Source organism: Somniosus microcephalus, chromosome 21 (genome assembly GCF_052327205.1).
Source record: "Somniosus microcephalus isolate GS21.2 chromosome 21, FLI_Smic_1.0, whole genome shotgun sequence".
Lineage (NCBI taxonomy): Eukaryota > Metazoa > Chordata > Chondrichthyes > Squaliformes > Somniosidae > Somniosus > Somniosus microcephalus.
In genome coordinates, this window is record NC_141007.1 from 51,944,398 (window position 1) to 51,965,465 (window position 21,068).

The 21,068-nt window shown below is 45.0% G+C and overlaps 1 protein-coding gene across 7 annotated transcripts in view; it reads right to left on the bottom strand.

The window, feature by feature from the left end:
* Nucleotides 1–21,068, bottom strand: part of sdk2b (sidekick cell adhesion molecule 2b) — a 1,061,066-nt gene that overhangs the window by 220,082 nt on the left and 819,916 nt on the right. For 5 of the 7 annotated variants that reach the window (XM_085963614.1, XM_085963610.1, XM_085963612.1 and 2 more), the window contains 4 exons: nt 14,725–14,828; nt 9,491–9,561; nt 9,066–9,201; nt 4,670–4,726 (listed from right to left, as the gene is read on the bottom strand). In XM_085963614.1, coding sequence (XP_085819740.1) covers nt 4,670–4,726; nt 9,066–9,201; nt 9,491–9,561; nt 14,725–14,828 — 368 coding nt within the window. The remainder of the gene's footprint in view (nt 1–4,669; nt 4,727–9,065; nt 9,202–9,490; nt 9,562–14,724; nt 14,829–21,068) is intronic. The other 2 variants (XM_085963616.1, XM_085963611.1) reach the window with 1 other exon arrangement.

Consider the following 21,068-nt stretch of genomic DNA (forward strand, 5'->3'; position numbering starts at 1 on the left):
TTATGAACCACATCTAGATGGGAGGTCCCCCTAGTGGGTCCATGACACATTGTACTCTGGCATCACATTTATCAGCACAGATTTTGTCGTCTCACTTCCATTTGGGCATTCCCAGTTACTGTTGGGTGGTTGAAATCACCCATTATTACCCCTTCTAATCCAGTCATATATGTGTTGTCATCTTCCTTCATTTGAAATTGGTGCCGGGTGCGGGAGTTGGGGTGGAGCGGATAATTCGACGTGATGCTCGAAACAGGTTTGGGTTTGGCCCTCATTTAGAAGTTGGTGAGCTGTGGGCACCAGGATACAGCTCTCTGGTTGGGGAGGGCAATAAATTGATCAGCAGCATGGGCCGGCGGGAGGGAGGGAGCGGGGTGTGGGGGAGGAGGGATATTGAGGTGATCCTGTTGAGGGCCTTGAAAGGGCCGGGAGCAGGCTGGCGTTCCTTTGTGGGCCCTGGCGGGTGCTTCTGCTGCACCCATTTGTAGCTGAATTTTGCAATTGGTCATAGGACCTGGATTTGCATACTTAAACAGCCTTACGCCTGTTTCAGACAGGCAGGCTGCCCATCCATTTATAGGCCCGATTGAAATGTGCATCAGCTGAGTGTTGGACATCAATGGGGTGACCTAGGTTCTCCCCTCACCACCCACCCACCCCCCCACCATGATTTTTTTAACTACTGGCCACTCATTTTTATGGCAATAATCGGGCAGTCGGCAGTCTCTGGGGTCTATAGCAGATCTAATTTGTTAACCTAGTCCTCTGCCTGTGCTGAACTCCAAACCAGCTGCTTTGTATTTCTCCCTTCCCCCGAGATTGGCTTCAACTTCCTTTACATCCAGATTATTCTGTACATATAAAGCAACCCCTCCTCCCATCCTAGCTTTCCTGTACGGCCTATGACTCTGTGTACTGAAATCACTTCCGTCTTCAGTGGTGATCTACGCTTCCAGAATTCCTATTTTATTTCGTGACATCTGCTTCCAATCCCAACATTTTATTCCAAATGTTTCTAGTATTCAAGTAAAGGCCGGTTAATTGTGTTCCTTGCTTTAGTTTCAGCTTTGATGTTGCCCTTTCTGGAAATTCACAGTGCTACGTTTACATTTCTTAGCTTGGTTAATTGCTGAGTGCTCAAGTTCGAACCAGAATGCCACAAGGATTAAAAAACCCCAGAGCTGCTCAGCCATTCAAACTTATCCAGCTTAGCAAGGAGTTTTGAACCACAATACTTGGTGCGGTGATAAACATGTGCAAGTGCTCGAACTCAATGGATGATAAACCTGACACCCTTATTTACTGTCACTGCCATCTGTTTTCAAGCTAATGCTAATGGTTGGCCACTGTCCCACAACTCCGGTTACAGGGTGCCACAACTCCGGTTACAGGGTGCCACTTGCAGGGAACACGGACTAGGTCTCCTGCCCACTCTATCAGCTGGCAAAGATGAATGGCGCTGAAGGAAAATCAAAGGGGAATTACATTTGAGAGATTGTATTGAGTTTTGTTTTATCAAATATGGACATTCCTAAAGCCTCAGGATAGGAAAGGGTTGAGACTGTGTGAGGTACTGGTTATTAGATACAAGTTAGATAAATCTGATAAAAAAACATGGTTTACCCACATGCAATTCATGAAACAGGAAAAAACAACAACCATGGAACAGGTAACATACAGTACAACATACAGTACAACATAATTCTCCAGGTTTTAGGACAAGACATTGTGTAAGGTAGAGCTTAAGATGGATTAAAAGGAGACAAGTACCACACAAAACCTTTATTTGCTTAAAATATCTTCTTTCTTGTTCGTGAAAGGCACAAACTCGGTGCATCCAGATATCAATGCAGATGTCAGTATTGGAGTTATTTAACTTTAAAATTATTATGGCATGGCTCAGCGAATTTAGCCAGTAAGTATCCAAATTATATAAAGCAGGAAAGATCCAGGGCTGATCTTTCATTTGTGCTGGGTTAGCTGCTGCAGGAGAAGTGCTACATTTGGGGTCAGCACCCCTGGATTACAGAGGAAGGGAGAAACAACCAGGTCTCCCACTCCAGAATATTAACCCCTGACCTCTACTGGAAGTGCACATTTATGAACACCAGGTGAGCACAGGCTTGGCCGTGATGCCTCCCATGGTTAAACAGCGCGCTGACAGTCACTGTTAAGGCTCACACATGAATGATGACCATTTGGGCAAGATACTGGCACCTGTGGAACAGTACATCAGCATGGAGTCAAGGGCTTCAGGCAGTAGGACAGAAACATTTAGATGAACTTTCTCAAATGTTAAGGTTTAATCTGCAGCAATTAATAGTGATTTATACAGGAAATAAATGATAGCACGTAAAGCATTACAAATTTTCATGTCTGATGATGGATAAGCAGATCAGATCAGCGGGGGATTAAGACCTGACTTGCAAACCATTTAATGTTCTTCTGATCTTTCAAGCAGCTTGAATTTCTCAAATGAGGCCAAGTTTCTTAATGTTCTTTTTAATTATTTCATTCTAGTGCACTTCACTAAGAGCATCGCCATGGCCTCTGAACAATGTTGCTTTATGTCCAGAGGCTGCTGAAGTGTGATAAAAGGTAGAAACTAGACCAATTTCAAGTAGAAATCAAAACCAATTTTCCTCCCACCCACTGACGAGGCATCTTGCCTCCATTCACAGATACGTCTGAGAACCTGTTTAACAGCGGAAGATCAAGCATGAGCATCAGCTGAGGCTCGGAGTCAATCCTGGTGTTCCCGCACTCTGTATTGAAGAATCAGGCATTTAAAAAATTGCGCTACTGTAATGTGAGCTGTTATTTTTAAGTGATTTTGGGGGGAATTTTAACTGTGGCCAGCCGGGGATCCCGGGCCCAGGATGGCCGGTAGCTGCAGCGAGGCGAGGCGAGGACAGCCTTGGGGAGCAATCCTTGTGGGCCAGGAGGAGCAGGAATGCTTCCTCCCCGCCCCCCAAGCTCACCCACCATCAGCCCACCCCATAAAAACACCACACCCCCTTCCAGAGTCGGTGATTGGACCTCCCCCCGTCCCCGGGATCGGACCCTCATCCCCCGCCCACCCTGGGCTTGGAACTCGCACCTACCTGTGGTTGCGGCCTCCTGTCCAGTGTTCCCCGCCTGACTGGAAGCCAGCCTGTCAATCAGGCTGACTTCCAGGCAGGGAACCTATCCGTGACGTCATACGCACGCCGTGGAGTTAAAATTCCATAGTGTGCGGGGAAACCTGGAGCGGTCTACCGGGCCCACCTACCCCCACCCCCATACCCACCCCCACCCCACCCGCTCTGGGCAGATCAGAAACTTAAAATTCCCGTCTTTGTTTCTACTCATGAAGATATAATATCCTCACAAGATTTTTTTTGTATGAAGGTTCAAGCACCTCTTTAATAAAGTACTTTCTTCCCTACCACCACTTCCTAGAAGCAGGTGACCCACTTGCTTTTCTGGTCGTTGTCATCTGTAGCTGAGAAGACATGAAGGCCACCAGCTCCTCGGCCTGCCTTTGTTCAACTTTGTGCATGGTATCGGGAGGTGCACGAGAATGGTCCAGATACAACTTTTTTCTTCTTATTTATGTTTGGCGACAAAAACAAACACAGGTGCAGTCTGACAATAACACTGTCCGACTTATGGTCAACCGATCTAGCAATATAGTTAAATTTTGCGCGAAGGGTGCACGTCTGAAAGAGTAACTTGTTTGTTCTCTTCACAGATGCTGTCTGACCTGCTTCCAGCATTTTCTTTCTTTTTTTGTTTAATATAATTTAGCATTTTATTTACTTTGTTTATCACTGTTCCACAGTGGTTTGCAATGTTAAGCGCTGAATTCGGTGGTGTGAGGGACTCCACGCATAAACCCAAATCCCAACATAACTTTAAATTGTGCATTGGTGCCCCAAAATGCTCTATCCTTATGCCTGCCGCCTTCTAAAATGCCAAAAGGTGAGTTACTGGTATTGAAGAAGGCCGGCAATATGATACAGAAAAACAACATTGAAGAGTTTGCTGGCCAAACTAACCAGGAAAATCCCAATCAGTTCCTTCATGAAGCATTGCCCTGATGGTTCTGTGGGTAGATGCACCGCACAGTATGACACTGAGACACACAGATCTGGAAGGTGCCAGATCTGCACCAGGTTTATGCTGAGTTGGCTCACTTCAACGGGCGGTGGGGGGAACTTAATCTGGTCATATCGCTCACGGTGAGGGAGCAGGGGGGCTTCAGCCAGGGTTTGTGATCCTCCTCATATCTCTCACGGTGAGGGAGCAGGGGGGTGTCAGCCAGGATTTGTGACCCTCCTCATATCTCTCACAGTGAGGGAGCAGGGGGGGTGTCAGCCAGGGTTTGTGATCCTCCTCATATCACTCATGGTGAGGGAGCAGGGGGGTGTCAGCCAGAGTTTGTGACCCTCCTCATTATCCAAAGTGGTTGCGTGACCAGGATGGAGCATAATGAAATTACATGCTGTCCCTGTCTGGGCTCAGACTAGAAGAATACTTATTTGCATGAGATACTAAAAGGTTGCAAGCATTCGTGGAACAGTATCCCTAACTTGGGTCATTGCCTTCTGGAAAGGAGGAGAGAAAGGGGAGATAATGGGAGGGTGGGGAAACTACATATAATAAAAGAATAAGAAAGTTGACTTACTGTCCAGCTCATATTGCGCTAGTGTGGAGTCACTCAGGTTCCGAACATTATACACTGCTACAGGAGATGTGATAGCGTGAAGAGATAGGTTACAATGAACAGTGAATATTAGTGAACAAAAAACATCAAGTAACATTCATTTAAGCAGCAACAGACATAATTGAATAACACATTAATAGCAGTGTGCTGGTTACTGGGAATTAAAGCAGTGTTTTTGAAACAAAGCTCAGACACGGTTAAAATAAAACACAGGCAACAAACTGAAAGCTATGAATATAATGTGACATGTGGAATACTGCACTGGTGTCAATGTGCCACACAATGGTTATTAAAATAGTAATAATACACATCACCAGTAAAATATCCTTGTTTATTCTACTGCCATTACTTTGTTGGATATAAAGCCTGTATTAGATGGTGTGTGTGGTGGGGTTCACGAGGGGATACTGCACAATGCTACATTAGTGTGTTCAATAAGGCCCATTAAGATGCTCCAGTTCCTCTGTGTGGTTCTGTAACAGTTTAAGTGGTGTGTTAAAGGAGACAATAAATAGATGGGAAGATCTCTGATCACAAAAAAACACGCAGTGCAGTTAAATCAACTGAACACTAATACAGTAATATGCAGATGTTATAAGATACTAAAATCTTGCTACATAAAACACATTGTATGGACAAATATATTGAAAACAACAACAGGAATGTAAGCAGAAGCAAGAAAGTGGTGGAGGGGGGAACAAATTGTAATGTTCAACATTTTCTTATTTTGGATTCATCTATATTGATTTGACTATATGTTACAACAGTGGAGATTTTATACATGTAATTATTACACAGATGTTTACCTAGATTGTGTTCTGTGAGAGTGGTCACAGCCATGGAGTGCGAAAACTTTCTCTGTGCACAAATGTAAATAAATAACATACTACTGCAGTATGACTACTGCAAAATAAAACTTTAGGAGTGCTTGCGTTCATCAAGATAAGAATTTTCAGTGCTGGGGAATGAGATGTTTTCCAATTAATTTCTCGTGGGTCAATACAGCATGGATAAGATGGAGTAATGCTTCCTTTAACACTTCTCCAGCAAAGTGTCTCCACTCCAACTGCATCAGTAGGACACCCATACATATGATGAGTCTGTTTTATTTCTCTGAGTCAGAATGCCAATTCGTGTACAGGAAACTTTGGTTTATCCGGAGGTTGTATGTCCGGAAACCTCGATCTAACGGCAGAAATCAGCAGCCGTTTTGGTTAGGTTTTTTTTCTTCTAGCACTTTTTTTTTTAACAGTCAGGCTCTGGAAAGCGTCTCTGTAGCTTAGCAACAGCTTCAGAGACGCTTCCAAGGTACGGGCCGAGTGTTTACAAGCTGTTGCTAAGCAACAGTGTTTGTTGTCAGATACGGAGATGAAAACCTCCGTATCCTTCAACATTAGCGCTGGTCTATCCGGAAGTTTTGATAGATCGGCAGCAGCTCGGTCCCGTCGGTGCCGGATATCGCGAAGTTTCCTGTATAACCATTTTACAATTGACAGTGCTGTTCTCAAGTTTCCTTCCTTGTTCCTCCTAAAATGTAAATACACTGTGCTACTACATACATCCTCACAGCATTGAAATCAATGCTCAGAGCACAGTGCCCCACACGATAATTCTTTCCTAGGATCTCAAAACTAATTTCCCTCATTCTGTCCTTCCTTCGAAACTCTTCAAGCTTTGAAACGCCAAGCTTGGCATCATCAAATCACTACTTTACCTTGGTTTCTATCATTTTTTTCATCCTCGGCAATGTCCTGTATTATGGGTCTTGGCTTTTCACCAAGGTTTTATTGATTTAAAAAAAAACTACGGGCAGCTTTATTTTGCATACTCAATTCCTGCTCAAAACTGCGTTGAGTTTGACCCCTTTACTGTGGTTTGAAAGATGAAAGGATGGTGTTCAACCCAGTCTCCACGCCAATGCTAATACAGCCACTGTTGACACAGATGTAAAAGTAATAAAGAAGCTTTACTACAGGAAATATTTAGTGCTGGGTAGATCTCTAGTTTTTTAAAAATTCATTCTTAGGATGTGTGGCGTTGCTGGCAAGGCTGGCATTTATTGCCCATGACGTTCCAGGATTTTGACCCAGTGACAATTTGAAAGGCTATATATGTCCAAGTCATGATGCTGTGTGACTTGGAGGTGATGGTGTTCCCATATGCCTGCTGTCCTTGTCATTCTAGGTGATAGAGGTCGTGGGTTTGGGAGGTGCTGTCGAAGAAGCCTTGGCGAGTTGCTGCATGCATCCTGTGCACTGGTGGTGGGAGGAGTGGATGCTTAAGGTAGGGGATGGGGTGCTGAACAAGCGAACTGCTTTGTCCTGGATGGTGTTGAGCTACTTGAGTGTTGTTGCAACTGCACCCAACCAGGCAAGTAGAGAGTATTGCATCACACTCCTAACTGGTGCCTTGTAAGTGGTGGAGTCAGGAGGTGAATCACGCGTCACAGAATACCCAGCCTTTGACCTGCTCTAGTAGTCACAGCATTTATGTGGCTGCTCCAGTTGAGTTTCTGGTAAATGGTGATCCCCAGGATGTTGATGTTTGGGGACTCAGTGATGGTAATGGTATTCAATGTCAAGGGGAGGTGGTTAGACACTTTCTTGTTGGAGATCGTGATTGCCTGGCACTTATGTGGCGTGAATGTTACTTGTTTATCTGAGGAATTGTGAATGGAGCTGTATACTGTGCAATCATCAATGAACAGCCCCACTTCTGACCTTATGATGGACAGGAGGTCATTGATGAAGCCCCTGCAGATAGTTGGGCCTAGGATGTTGTCCTGGGATGAGATGATTGGGCTCCAACAATTACAACTATCTGTAGAGGTTTCCCCTGATCCTCACTGACTTCAGTTTACTAATGTTTGGTTCATTTTCATAGAAACATACATAGAAAATAGGAGCAGGAGTCGGCCATTCGGCCCCTCGAGTCTACTCCGCCATTCAATGAGATCATGGCTGATCATCCAAACTCAGTACCCTGTCCCTGCCTTCTTCCCATAACCCTTGATCCCTTTAGCCTTAAGAAATATATCTAACTCCTTCTTGAATATATTTAATGAATTGGCCTCAACTGCATTCTGTGGCAGAGAATTCCACAGGGTCACCACTCTCTGGGTGAAGAAATTCCTCCTCATCTCTGTCCTAAATGGCCTACCCCTTATCCTTAGACTGTGACCCCTGGTTCTGGACTCCCCCTGCCATCGGGAACATCCTTCCTGCATCTAGTCTGTCTAGTCCTGTTAGAATTTTATAAGTTTCAATGAGATCCCCTCTCATTCTTCTAAACTCCAGCGAGTATAAGCCCAATCGACCCAATCTCTCCTCATACGTCATTCCTGCCATCCCAGGTATCAGCCTGGTGAATCTTCACTCCCTCCATGGCAAGAACATCCTTCCTCAGATAAGGCGACCAAAACTGCACACAATACTCAAGGTGTGGTCTCACCAAGGCCCTGTACAACTGCAGCAAGACATCCTTGTTCCTGTACTCGAACCCTCTCGCTATGAAGGCCAACATACCATTTGCCTTCTTAACCGCGTGTTACACCTGCATGCTTACCTTCAGTGACTGGTGCACAAGGACACCCAGGTCTCGTTGCACTTCCCCTTCTCCCAATCTATTGCCGTTCAGATAATAATCTGCCTTCCTGTTTTTGCCACCAAAGTGATAACCTCGCATTTATCCACATTGTTTCATAAGACTTTCAATTCAAACAAGACAATTTTAAAAGCCAGTTTATTCCAAATGTAAACTCAAATCTTAAATTACTTCTTTTGAGCTTTCAGAATAACAAAAATGCTAATAATTTGAAAAGAATTAGATCTAAGTGGTTAATTTTATCCATGTATTATGTTAATCACATTTCTCTCCATTTCTTTCAGTTTCCTCTGCTACTCTTAGTCCTGTGGCTGAGATAATTGGGCTCCAACAACCACAACTATGGTAAAACTCAATTTAGGTATTTTGAGATGATCAGTGATGTAAACGAGGACTGCGTTTCCTGTACAAAGCATGCCATCCCACAAAATCATTCTCATTAACTGAAAGATTGCTTAAATACACTTAATTTATGGGCTATTACAATCATGATGGCGGAGGATCGCCTCTGTCCTAGTTGAAATTGGATGTATGCCCCAGAAGTGAAAGGACAGTATTGCAAAATGCTGTAGCACCAATTCCCTTGGAAGGACCTTACGAACTGGAACAAACTATACATGCTTGTGCAGGAGAATTAGAACTAAAAGTGCTAGGCTAAATCCATGCAAACTAATAAAACAACAGTACATTGTATAGAGACACAGACAGGTGACCTGTGTGCCGGTGCAACACTACAAAGACAAAACGGACTTACGCGTGAGTTCAGACCATTTAGCATTGGGATTGCTCACGCTGCGAAGGGTAAAGCTTCTGTAACTGTCATAAACTAGTTCTCGGTAGCGAATCCGGTACCCTAAGAGGATTCCATTAATCTTCTCTTCTGCAGGTGGCTTTGGGGAAAGGAAATAGCGTCAGCAAGCAATTTTGTTCAAAAGGTGGGGTGGCGAGCTGCCAATAAGTTCTATTCCACATGTTGCCATTTTGGTATACTGCAGTGGTATAACACAGCACGGTTTAAATACAACGCTCCAATAATTTCCACAAAAAAAGCATGCCATGGCCTTGTTTCACAATAAATCGTAGGAATTAATACTAGATTGGCCACATGCTACTGATGGAATGAAACTATAGAGCAGAAAAATGGAATGGCGCAGTTTTGCTGAAGTATCTTTAACTCACCCGCCAACGAATCATTACCGAGGTTGTGGTATGTGGTGTCACGGAGAGAATTTCAGGTGCCTCATCTGGTGCTACAATACAAAAGTAAGCTTTTGTTGAAAGCCTCATGACAGGATTATTGTATTAATAATGACAGACCTTTGCAGAGACATTGCAGGTGATACTTGTACTAGATTATTAAGGTCTATAAAACTGCACATCCTCAGTATCCGGCAACAATGTCACCTATATTCCTGTGTGTTCCTTTAAAAAAAAAATGAAATTTTCTCCACTCCTTTTCTCCTACAGGCATTGCCGCCTGCTGGGGGCAATTCCATGGGTGCTGGTCACTTGGTCCAAGTGACCACTCTTCATGTGTGAGGTGAGACAGGGAATGTTGGAAGGCATTGCAGTCGAGCACAATCCTGTCCTCACCCGATGTCCACACACATGCACTTTCCAGCAGGCATCACTGGATTGTGATTAAGAGTGGTTGGCCTGGCTAAATTTCTCCTTCTTATTTCGGGGGTGCTGAGGCCAATTGTGGCCCCTTAACTGCCATTCCAGTTGATGTAAGCCAACTCAGACTCAGAATTGAACCTAGGATCTTCTGGTCTGTATGGCTCAGGCTTTACCAACTGAGCCATCAATGGACATCATTTTCTTCTTCTTAACAAGTTTGTACAAAGCCACACCTATACCGTCTCACCACGGTCACAGAGCTGTAGAAAGCAATATGAGCATAAGTTGTCCACATACCTTGCTCACTGCAAGGGTGTATTAAATTGAGCCTATTTTATTCAAGTTTTGCCAGGTCTTACATTTAGTAACTTCCAGTATGTGGGTAAAACATTATACCATCTTTCCCTTTGTCTGGTGCAATAACACAATGAATACCAAAAATGTCTGAAATAAAGAGAGAATATGCATTAAGCTGCATAACGCTTGAGTGAAGAATTCAGAAGTAATTTGCCATGCTCAGGTTCCATATTTCCTATTTCTCATCACATACTTTTGTTCCTCTTTAGGTTGTTTTGTGTCATACACTATTCTTTTACTGACAGGGCAGGCAGCCAATCTGCTCTCAGGCTTCTGTCAAGGTGGGTGCAAGGAGGTGTACCAGGACAACAGCAAATTGACTCACCACTGTTCTCCAAAATTGCTGGAGTTCTTTGAGGATGTAACGAGCAGGGTGGATAAGGGTGAGCCAGTGGATGTGGTGTATTTGGATTTCCAGAAGATATTCGATAAGGTGCCACATAAAAGGTTACTGCATAAGATAAGAGCTCACGGAGTTGGGGGTAATATATTAGCATGGATAGAGAATTGGCTAACTAACAGAAAGCAGAAAGTCATGATAAATGGGTCATTTTCCGGTTGGCAAACAGTAACTAGTGGGGTGCCACAGGGATCGGTGCTGGGGCCTCAACTATTTACAATCTACATTAATGACTTGGATGAAGAGACCGAGCGTAATGTAGCCAAGTTTGCGGATGATACAAAGATGGGTGGGAAAGCAAGTTGTGCAGAGGACTCAAAGAATCTGCAAAGGGATATAGACAGGCTAAGTGAGTGGGCAAACATTTGGCAGATGGAGTATAATGTGGGAAAGTGCGAGGTTATCCACTTTGACAGGAAAAATAAAAAAGCAAATTATTATTTAAATGGAGAGATTACAAAATGCTACAGTTCAGAGGGACCTGGGGGTCCTTGTGCATGAAACACAAAAATTTAGCATGCAGGTGCAGCAAGTAATCAAAAAGGCAAATGGAATGTTGGCCTTTATTGCAAAGGGGTTGGAGTATAAAAGCAGGGAAGTCCTGCTACAACTGTACAGGGTATTGGTGAGACCACACCTTGAGTACTGCGTACAGTTTTGGTTTCCTTATTTAAGGAAGGATATACTTGCATTGGAGGCAGTTCAGAGACGATTCACATGGTTGATTCCTGAGATGAGGGGGTTGACTTATGAAGATAGGTTGAGCAGGTTGGGCCTATACTCATTGGAATTTAGAAGAATGAGAGGTGATCTTATTGAAACATATAAAATACTGAGGGGGCTCGACAAGGAAGATGCAGAGAGGATGTTTCCCCTCGTGGGGAAATCTAGAACTCTGGGGCATAGTTTCAGAATAAAGGGTCGCCCTTTTAGAACTGAGATGAGGAGGAATTTCTTCTCTCAGAGGGTCATAAATCTGTGGAATTCTCTGCCCTAGAGAGCCGTGGAGGCTGGGTCATTAAGTACATTTAAGGTGGAGATAGACAGATTTTTACAAGATAAGGGAGTGAAGGGTTATGGGGAGCGAGCAGGGAAGTGGCTTTGTGCCCAAGATCAGCCATGGTCTTATTGAATGGCGGAGCAGGCTCGAGGGGCCAAGTGGCCTATTCCTGCTCCTATTTCTTATGTTCTTATGAAAGAATGGAACTTATCACAGTGGAAGCATATTGCACCTCTGAGAAAGGCACAGTCAGCAATATCTGCTGAATAAAACAAACTTCTGCTTTTTCAACACAATGGACAATATTATAAAATAAACCTTTCTATTAGTGTCCTGGTAAGAAAAAAAGGATTCATCCAAAAGAATTGTATAAGACTTGTCACTTGTCCAAAATAAATTGTGGTAATTGAATATTTGAAACGTGGAGGAAGCTTTAAAAATATTTAATGCTGACATTTATCTGAGTCTTACATCAAATCTTACATCTTTAAATTCCTGCTAAATTCATTTTTTGGCCAGATTATACATTTTATCACATTTTACACGGTCATGCTCTGCAATGTTACCCGCATACATGCCAAAAAACACATGAATATTTCAGTCTGAAGTACCGTTAACTTTTCACCCCTCTGATTATCAACATTCAAAGTGGGGCAGTAAATAGCAATATCTTCGAAAATTGCATCTCATTATTTATACTACAAATTCACAGGAATTCATATTGTGAAAAAGCATTATTGTTGGTTTTGTTTTAAATAAAGATTTTCGCTGATAACATGCTGCACAGCCAAACAACAATTTGCTTCTTTCCAACATCTGATTTTGTTCAGTTTCTGCTAGAATGTTAACTGTTCAATAACCGTAAAAATAACAGGTTCGGAATGATGTCTTTTGATCATTGTTGGTTGGGTACCTCCTTTACAGAGTTGAGGATGGAGCAAAATAAATGTGAAATTTGACAAACTGGTACCAAGAATACTCCATTGGGTGTTTAAATAACACACACTTGGGTGGGGCAGCAACAGGAGATTTCACTGGCCTGGATTTTCCGGGGCCTATGACCACCTACGCACCCTAAGTGCCCCGCAAGTTCTGGGTTTCCGCATTCCACTATTTGCCCAACTACTGCCCAGCAAATGCCTGTGAAACTCTTACACTGGTAAAAGCAGGCGTAGGGCCTTCTAGTTTACATAAATTTTAAAATAATTTTTAAAAATTATTTAAACATAAAAAAACGTAAACATTAGTTATAGGTTATTTTTAGCCCCTTTAAAACATTTACATTTATTTTTCAAAAAAATTAAGTTTTTGTTTTAAATGCTTAATTTAATTGTGTTTTAATTAATTTAGAACATGCAATGATTTGTTTTTATTTAACTGGTGTGTAATTGTGTTTTTTAGGGGATTCCTATTTATCCTTATGGGGATTCCCCTTTTTCAATGGTTGGCCTGGCCCACGTGATCCCAGGGGCACTTGCTAACCGCCTGCGCCCCTGGGATATGCGGGCCTCTAAGCAGGCCTACGCGTAGAGGCCTAGGAGCTCGAGTCTACAAACCTCCGGGTAGGTTCGTACTTTTCTTGCGGTTCGGAGACCTTTGCCCATGGGAAGCCTCCGACCGCAAATTCAGGCCCATTGTTTTCTAAGCAGCTGGATATTCAAAAAATTCTAATCTGTTGATGAAAATCAAAAGTGGAAAATGGACCAACTGTTCTGCAAATGGATGTACTGCTGATGGTAACCTGTGCCTGCCCACCTCATTGAAAAATCCAGCCTCAGAGATTGTACTTCATAGCCCTCTATACATTATAGCACTGTGGCCAGTGGCATCCCTAAATTTAGCATTAGATTGGTTCCCTCCCCCGCCATCCTAACTCATCTTTAATTCTCTCCTGATTTTACTGCCCTGTTGTCCTTCCTTTAACCTGTTCCTCCATATAAACACTGCTACCTGTATTCTCGGCCACCCCCTCAACCTTGCCATCTCACATGGTCTCTCTACTCCCATTGTCTTGATCACAGATAAGGCCATCTCTGTCCACTTCCTTGTATCCTTCACTACCCACATCGCTCATTCCCCTTCCAACCTCACTTCTGTGTCCGTCCCGGAATAGAGTCTCCCCCAAATCATGTTCAACTCCCAACTGTCTCGCCTTTGGCCCTCCATTCGTCATAATACTTCTGCCGTGGTCAATCTGCTCAACCACTCCTTCACCTCTACCTTTCATCATCTGACCTCAGTAAAACGTCCACCCTGGCCTTTCCCTCAGTATGGACCCCATCTTTACACCCTCAAGTCCAAGGTGATTGAGAGTGATTGGCGCACTAATTGGTTTAACCATCCATTAGCAGATCTGGCTGGACCACTTCAAGCGCTTTTGGACTTTGCTCTCCTCTGCCAAAACTGTTCATTGTTCCAGGATCACTTGGAAAGCAAAGATGACCGCCAGTTTCTTTTCTCTCCACTACCAACCAACTCCTTTTCATTTCTTCATAGCCTTGCCCTCCCTATGTCTGTAACCTCCTCCAACCCTTCGAGAACTCTGCGTTTCTCCAACTCTGGTCTCTTGTGCAACCCCTACCTCCCCCAGCCATTGGCAACTGTACCTTCAGCCATGTAGTGTCAGCTGTGGCTAAGTTGGTTGCACCGGATGTCTCAAAGCGCTTTACAGCCAATGAAGTACTTTTTTTTTTGGAGTGGAGTCACTGTTATAATGTAGGAAACGTGGCAGCCAATTTGCGCACAGCAAGCTCCCACAGAAAGCAATGTGATAATGACCAGATAATCTGTTTTAGTGATGTTGATTGAGGGATAAATATTGGCCAGGACACCGGTGCTATCTGTCAACTCCCATTAGACACCAGAAGGCTCTTGTTCATTATTAGACAATGGAGGTTCGACTATCATTTCGCTAAAAAACATCCCCTTGATTGATTCTCGTTTGAAATATGTTGTCAAAAATGCTGAAAACGATCATCAGAAATGTAAAACACTGCCTATCCTACCGCAGACTTTATGGTTTAACCTGAAACTCACCAGCCTGCAGTGTTGTGACAGAATCAGTCTCCTCGCTATATTCACTGTCTCCGATGTCATTAGTTGCTTTCACTCGGAACTTGTATGAGGTGAAGGGCTTCAGCCTGTAAAACAAGCATAGATGTGACGTCATTGGGGTTCAATTATATCAAATTAAAATGCCTTTGGAGTCTCAAAAGTGCAACCTTCATACAAAATCTGTTCTCCATAACAGACTCTTGATTATGAACTTGGCATCATTAAAGACAAACGTAAAAATAATTTTTGCTTGTCACATTTGTCAGCAAACGTTGATATTTCTCAGCGCCTTTTACATTGTTCTGCCAATTCTCCAACATAAGATGTTTCCATGAAGATCTGCAAATAGATCTTGGTGGATCCTGACACCACGCTGTCACCTGGGTAATGACGTTCCCAGTGATCTCCTGGTGTGGCCTTTCACTGGCTGCACCTCATTTGAAATTCATGGGCTTTGCCGCATATTACATTTTCTGAAACCATGATCCATCTTGACACACACCTGTTTATCTCTGTTCAATTTTAGCCATGGAAAAAAAGTGAGAAAATTAACTTTTCCAGATTTCTTAGCCTATTCACTAGCATTCAAGAGGTAGCATGTTCGCAGTATTTGTGAGTCTTGACTGAAGCAACAACAACAACAACTTGTATTTATATAGCACCTTTCTTAGGCAGGCAGGCAGTCCCTCGGAACCGAGGATGACGTGCTTCCACACTAAAAATGAGTTCTCAGGTGAATGATGAGTCCAATGCAGGACCTACAGTCTCTGTCACAGGTGGGGCAGACGGTGGTTGAAGGGGCGGGTGGGTGGGGTGCTTGGGTTGACGTGTGCTCCTTGTGCTGCCTGCGCTTGGCTTCCGCTTGCTCCTGGCGAAGAGACTCGAGGTGTTCGGTGCCTTCCCGGATGCTTCTCCTCCACTTTGTGCGGTCTTGGGCCAGGGATTCCCAGGTGTCGGTCGGGATGTTACACTTTTTCAAGGAGGCTTTGAGGGTGTCCTTGAAGCGTTTCCTCTGCCCACCTGGGGCTCTCTTGCCGTGCCGGAGCTCCGAGTAGAGCGCTTCTTTTGGGAGTCTCGTATCGGGCATGCGGACAATGTGACCCGCCCATCGGAGCTGATTGAGCGTGGTCAGAGCTTCGATGCTGGGGATGTTGGTCTGAGCAAGAACACTGACGTTGGTGCGCCTATCCTGCCAATGGATTTGCAGGATCTTGCGGAGGCAGCGTTGGTGGTACCTCTCCAGTGCTTTGAGGTGCCTGCTTTACATGGTCCATGTCTCTGAGGCATACAGCAGGGCAGGTATCACTGCTGCCCTGTAGACCATGAGCTTAGTGCCGGGTTTGAGGTCCTGGTCTTCAAACACTCTCTTCCTCAGGCGACCGAAGGCTGCACTGGCACACTGAAGGCGGTGTTGGACTTCGTCGTCGACGTCTGCCGTTGTTGGCAGTAGGCTCCCAAGGTATGGAAAGTGGTCCACATTGTCCAAGGCCTTGTCGTGGATTTTGATAATCGGGGGGCAGTGCTGTGTTGTGGGGGCAGGTTGGTAGAGGACCTTTGTCTTACGGATGTTTAGTGTAAGGCCCATGCTCTCGTATGCTTCGGTGAAGGTGTTTACGATGGTTTGGTGTTCGACGTCAGAGTGAGCGTAGACGCAAGCATCGTCTGCATACTGTAACTCAATGACGGAGGATGGGACGACCTTGGATCTGGACTGGAGGTGACGGAGGTTGAACAGTTTCCCATTTGTTCTGTAAATGAGCTCCACTCCAGTGGGGAGCTTACTGAGGGTGAGATGGAGCACAGTTACAGCTCAAGGCGCTTCACAGGAGCGTTATCAAACAAAATTTGACAATGAGCCACATAAGGAGATATTAGGACAGATGACCAAAACTTTGGTCAGTGTTTTAAGGAGCGTCTTAAAGGAGGAAAGAGAGGTAGAGAGACGGAGAGGTTTAGGGAGGGAATTCCAGAGCTTTGGCCCTTGGCAGCTGAAGGCACGGCTGCCAATGGTGGAGCGATTATAATCGAGGATGCTCATGAGGTCAGAATTACAGGAGCACAGATATCTTGGAGAGTTGTGGGGCTGGAGGAGATTACAGAGATAGGGAGGGGCGAATCCATGGAGGGATTTAAAAACAAGGATGAGAATTTTCAGATTGAGGTGTTGCTTAGCCGCGAGCCTATGTAGGTCAGCGAGCACAGGGGTGATTGGTGAACGGGACTTGGTGCGAGACAACAGTCACAGATAGGCTGAACATGGATATATTATTAGGAGAAATACAGTGGGGCCAGTATCGCTTGACTAGGGTGGGGTGTAAAACAATGAGCCAGAGATCCTGTTCCTGATTGCCAGTGACCGAAAGGTTTGCATGTGGGGATAACAAATGAAGGCAGAAGCAGGCTCAGCTGTGTTGGATCCGTGGTTCAGTGGATATGCTGTTATTAAATAATCACACGGATGCTGTACATTAACAATAAACAGGTCTTTACTGGAGGAGGGTAGTCTCAAGACTGGGGGTACAGAGGCATGCGCAAAGCTTATATACAGGTGTGGTCACTGCCGGTACTACAGTATACAGGAGCTGTAAAAGTAGTTCTGACTTAAAGGCACATACACTACAATTCCTCCCCTTTTAGATTAGTAGTACCCCTAATATTCAAATAACAACTAACATTTCAACATGTACATTAAACAACAAAAGTCCATTTATAGATTCAGTCTTTGGGGCGGCTTCCTGACCCTTTCGGGATAGCGCCTTTCCGGAGGTTCTTGTTCTTGGTGCAGCGGCGATTCTGACCCCTTTTCATCGGGTAGTTCATTGGGTTCCACTGCTGCTGGGTCTGAGGTAGATGCTACCGATATGTCGGATTCATCCCCAGGTACTCGAGACATGGGGTTGACGCGTTCCTGTGACGCTAAGATCTGATCGACGTGGCATCTCACAGTGTTCTCCCCGACATCCACTGTGTACATTAATGGCCCCTGCCTTGTACATATCGTTCCGGGTTGCCATTTCTCTGTTCGATAGTCACGGGCCAAGACCGGTTGCCCTACATTGAAGCTCCTTGTCGGCTTCTCATTGATGTGCTGGAATTGTTTGTCCTCAACATTTCTTCGCACATTTGGTCTGAGCAAGTCCAGACGAGATCTCAACCTTCGGTTAAAGAACATCATGGCCGGGGTCTGGTTGGTAACTGCATGTGTCGCGTTTCGGTAGGCTAATAAGAAATTGTCCATCTTATGCTGTAGTGGAATTTCATCGTCGCACATGGCCTTTATCGCCTTCTTAAAGGTTTGTACGAACCTCTCAGCCAATCCATTTGTGGCTGGATGATACGGGGCGGATGTGTAATGCCTTACCCCATTCCTTCTCATAAATTTTTGGAACTCGTCGGACACAAACTGTGGTCCATTATCATAGCAAATCTGCTCTGGCAAACCGTTTCTGGCAAATATGGTCCGTAGGACTGCAATCGTTTTCTCTGTAGTGGTTGAAGACATTTTTATCACCTCAGGCCACTTTGAATGAGCATCCACTGCTATTAAGAACATTGAGTCCATGAATGGACCAGCAAAATCAATATGCACCCGTTGCCATGGAGAGGACGGCCACTCCCATGGGTGTAGAGGGGCATGTGGTGGTGCATTTTGGACCTTCTGGCATCCTAAACAGCTCTTAGTTAGGTCTTCGATTTGTTGATCGATTCCCGGCCACCACACATAAGCCCTAGCAAGGCTTTTCATTTTCACTCCCCCCAGATGACCTTCATGTAGCTCATTTACCACTCTCTCCCTTCACAGAATCACAGAAACCCCACAGTGCAGATAGAGGCCATTTTGGCCCATCGAGCCTGCACCGACACATATCCCACCCGATCCCCGTAACCCCTACACCAACACATATCCCACCCTATCCCCGTAACCCCACGTATTTAATCCCCCTAACACTAAGGATCAATTTATCATAGCCAATCAACCTAACCCGCACATCTTTGGACTGTGGGAGGAAACCGGAGCACCCGGAGGAAACCCACGCAAACACGGGGAGAATGTGCAAACTCCACACAGACAGTCACCCGAGGCTGGATTCGAACCCGGGTCCCTGGCGCTGTGAGGCAACAGTGCTAACCACTTAACTTGGGTGGAATCACCACTCTGGATCCACACATCACTGTCCCCTGGCATACTGACAGCTGTTCTCTTCTGGATGAGAATGCTGGCAACAGTGAGTCGCCATGAGTTGGCCACCCCCTCACCGTCAATTCATATACCCGAGACAGCGTCGGATCATTGCGGGTCTCCTCTATATCCGCATTCGTTACTGGCAATCGTTCAATTATTGACGAATAAAATATCTCGATAGGGTCCACTGCTGGTGCTTCCTCCACAGTAGGCAGTGGCAGGCACGATAGCCCATCAGCGTTCCCATGCTGTTTCGTGCCTTTATATTCTATTTCATATTGATTCGCCCCTAGAAACAGGGACCATCTTTGTAACCACTGTGCAGTCATCACTGGAACGCCCTTCTTAGGATTAAAGATGGAGACAAGTGGTTGGTGGTCAGTCAGCAAGGTGAACTTCTGCCCATGCAGATAGTGGTTGAATTTTTTTTCTCCCCATACTAGGCTGAGGGCCTCCCTGTCAATCTGGGCATAGTTGCGCTCGGCTGAGGTTAGTGACCGAGATGCAAAGGCTACTGGCCTCTCCAACCCGTCAGGGAATTTGTGCGACAGCACCGCTCCAATACCACAGGGTGATGCATCACATGCCAAACGAATTGGTAGTGCTGGGTTGAAATGGGCCAACACCTCTTTTGATGTGATCAATTCTTTACACTTCTGGAAAGCTCGTCTATGTTCGTCATCCCACTTCCATGGCACCCCTGTTTGCAGTAGGGTGTTCAGTGGGTGTAATACCGTAGACAAATTTGGTAAGAACTTGTGGTAGTAGTTTACCAGCCCGAGGAACGACCTCAGTTGTGACACATTTTCCAGTGCTGGAGCCTTGACTACTGCCTCAATCTTGTCAGGGGACTTATGTAACCCCTCTTCATCGATGACGTGGCCACAATACGAGATCTGTTTCTGGAAAAACTCGCACTTGTGGCGATTAGCTCGTAGCCCATACTCCTTTAATCTGGTGAGCACCTTCTCCAAGTTGGCGAGGTGATCACCGTCATTTTCGCCCGTGACCAAGGTGTCGTCCAAATAACACTGGGTCCCTGGAATCCCTTGCAGGACCTGATCCATCGCCCTTTGCCAGATAGCCGGAGCCGAGGCTACTCCAAACACCAGCCGGTTGTATTGATAGAGACCTTTATGAGTGTTGATCGTAAGGTATTGTTTCGAAGCTTCTTCTACCTCCATTTGCAAGTACGCCTGGGCTAGATCAATTTTGGTGAAGCGTTTACCTCCAGATAGCGAGGCGAAAATATCCTCAATTCGTGGAAGCGGATATTGCACCGTGTGAAGGACTGGGTTCACTGTCACCTTAAAATCCCCACAGATGCGGACCTTCTTTGGTTCCCCAGGCGTATTACTCAACGACCTCTTCATTACAGGAACGATGGGTGTAGCCCACTCGCTCCAGTCCACTTTGGACAGTACTCCTGAATGTTCCAACCCTTCCAGCTCTGCTTCAACAGCTGGTCTGATCACATAAGGCACTGGTCTGGCCTTCAGAAACTTTGGGCTTGCATTTTCCTCTATTTTAATCGTTGCTGTTATTCCTTTTAGTGTTCCTAGTCCCTCCTGGAACACTTCTTTTGCGTCAGTTAGCATTTTTGACAGTCATCCAGGTGTGACGTCGTCATCCTTTTTGGCCTCAACCTTCAGTGCCTGTATGGAATGCCAATCTAATTGTATCTTCCGGATCCATTCACGTTCTAGCAGTGGTGGTCCTCCATATGGCAATACATATATATCCATTTTAGGTATTTCCTGGCCTTGATATGTCACTTTCACCCTTATTTTTCCTTTGGGGTAGACTTTTTGCCCCGTATACGTCTTCAAGACAATCCCTGTAGCTTTCAAGGGTATGTGTGAAAATAGCCGCTTGTAGTCTCTTTGATTTATGACTGTTAGCGCTGACCCTGTGTCCAATTCCATTTTCACTTGGACTCCGTCTATCTTGAGTATAACCCAGATAGTCTGGTGATCCTCCATTTCTGTTACCTTATGTAGTTTCAGACAACCCAGCTCCTTGATTCCGGAGTCTGTGTCACTTTTCTGTTCGTCTGAACCACTGTCCATCACCTGGTGTACCTTTTTGTACTTCTCCTGTGGAGATTTCTTACTGTTGGTTTTCTTCCCAGACCTGTAGACTC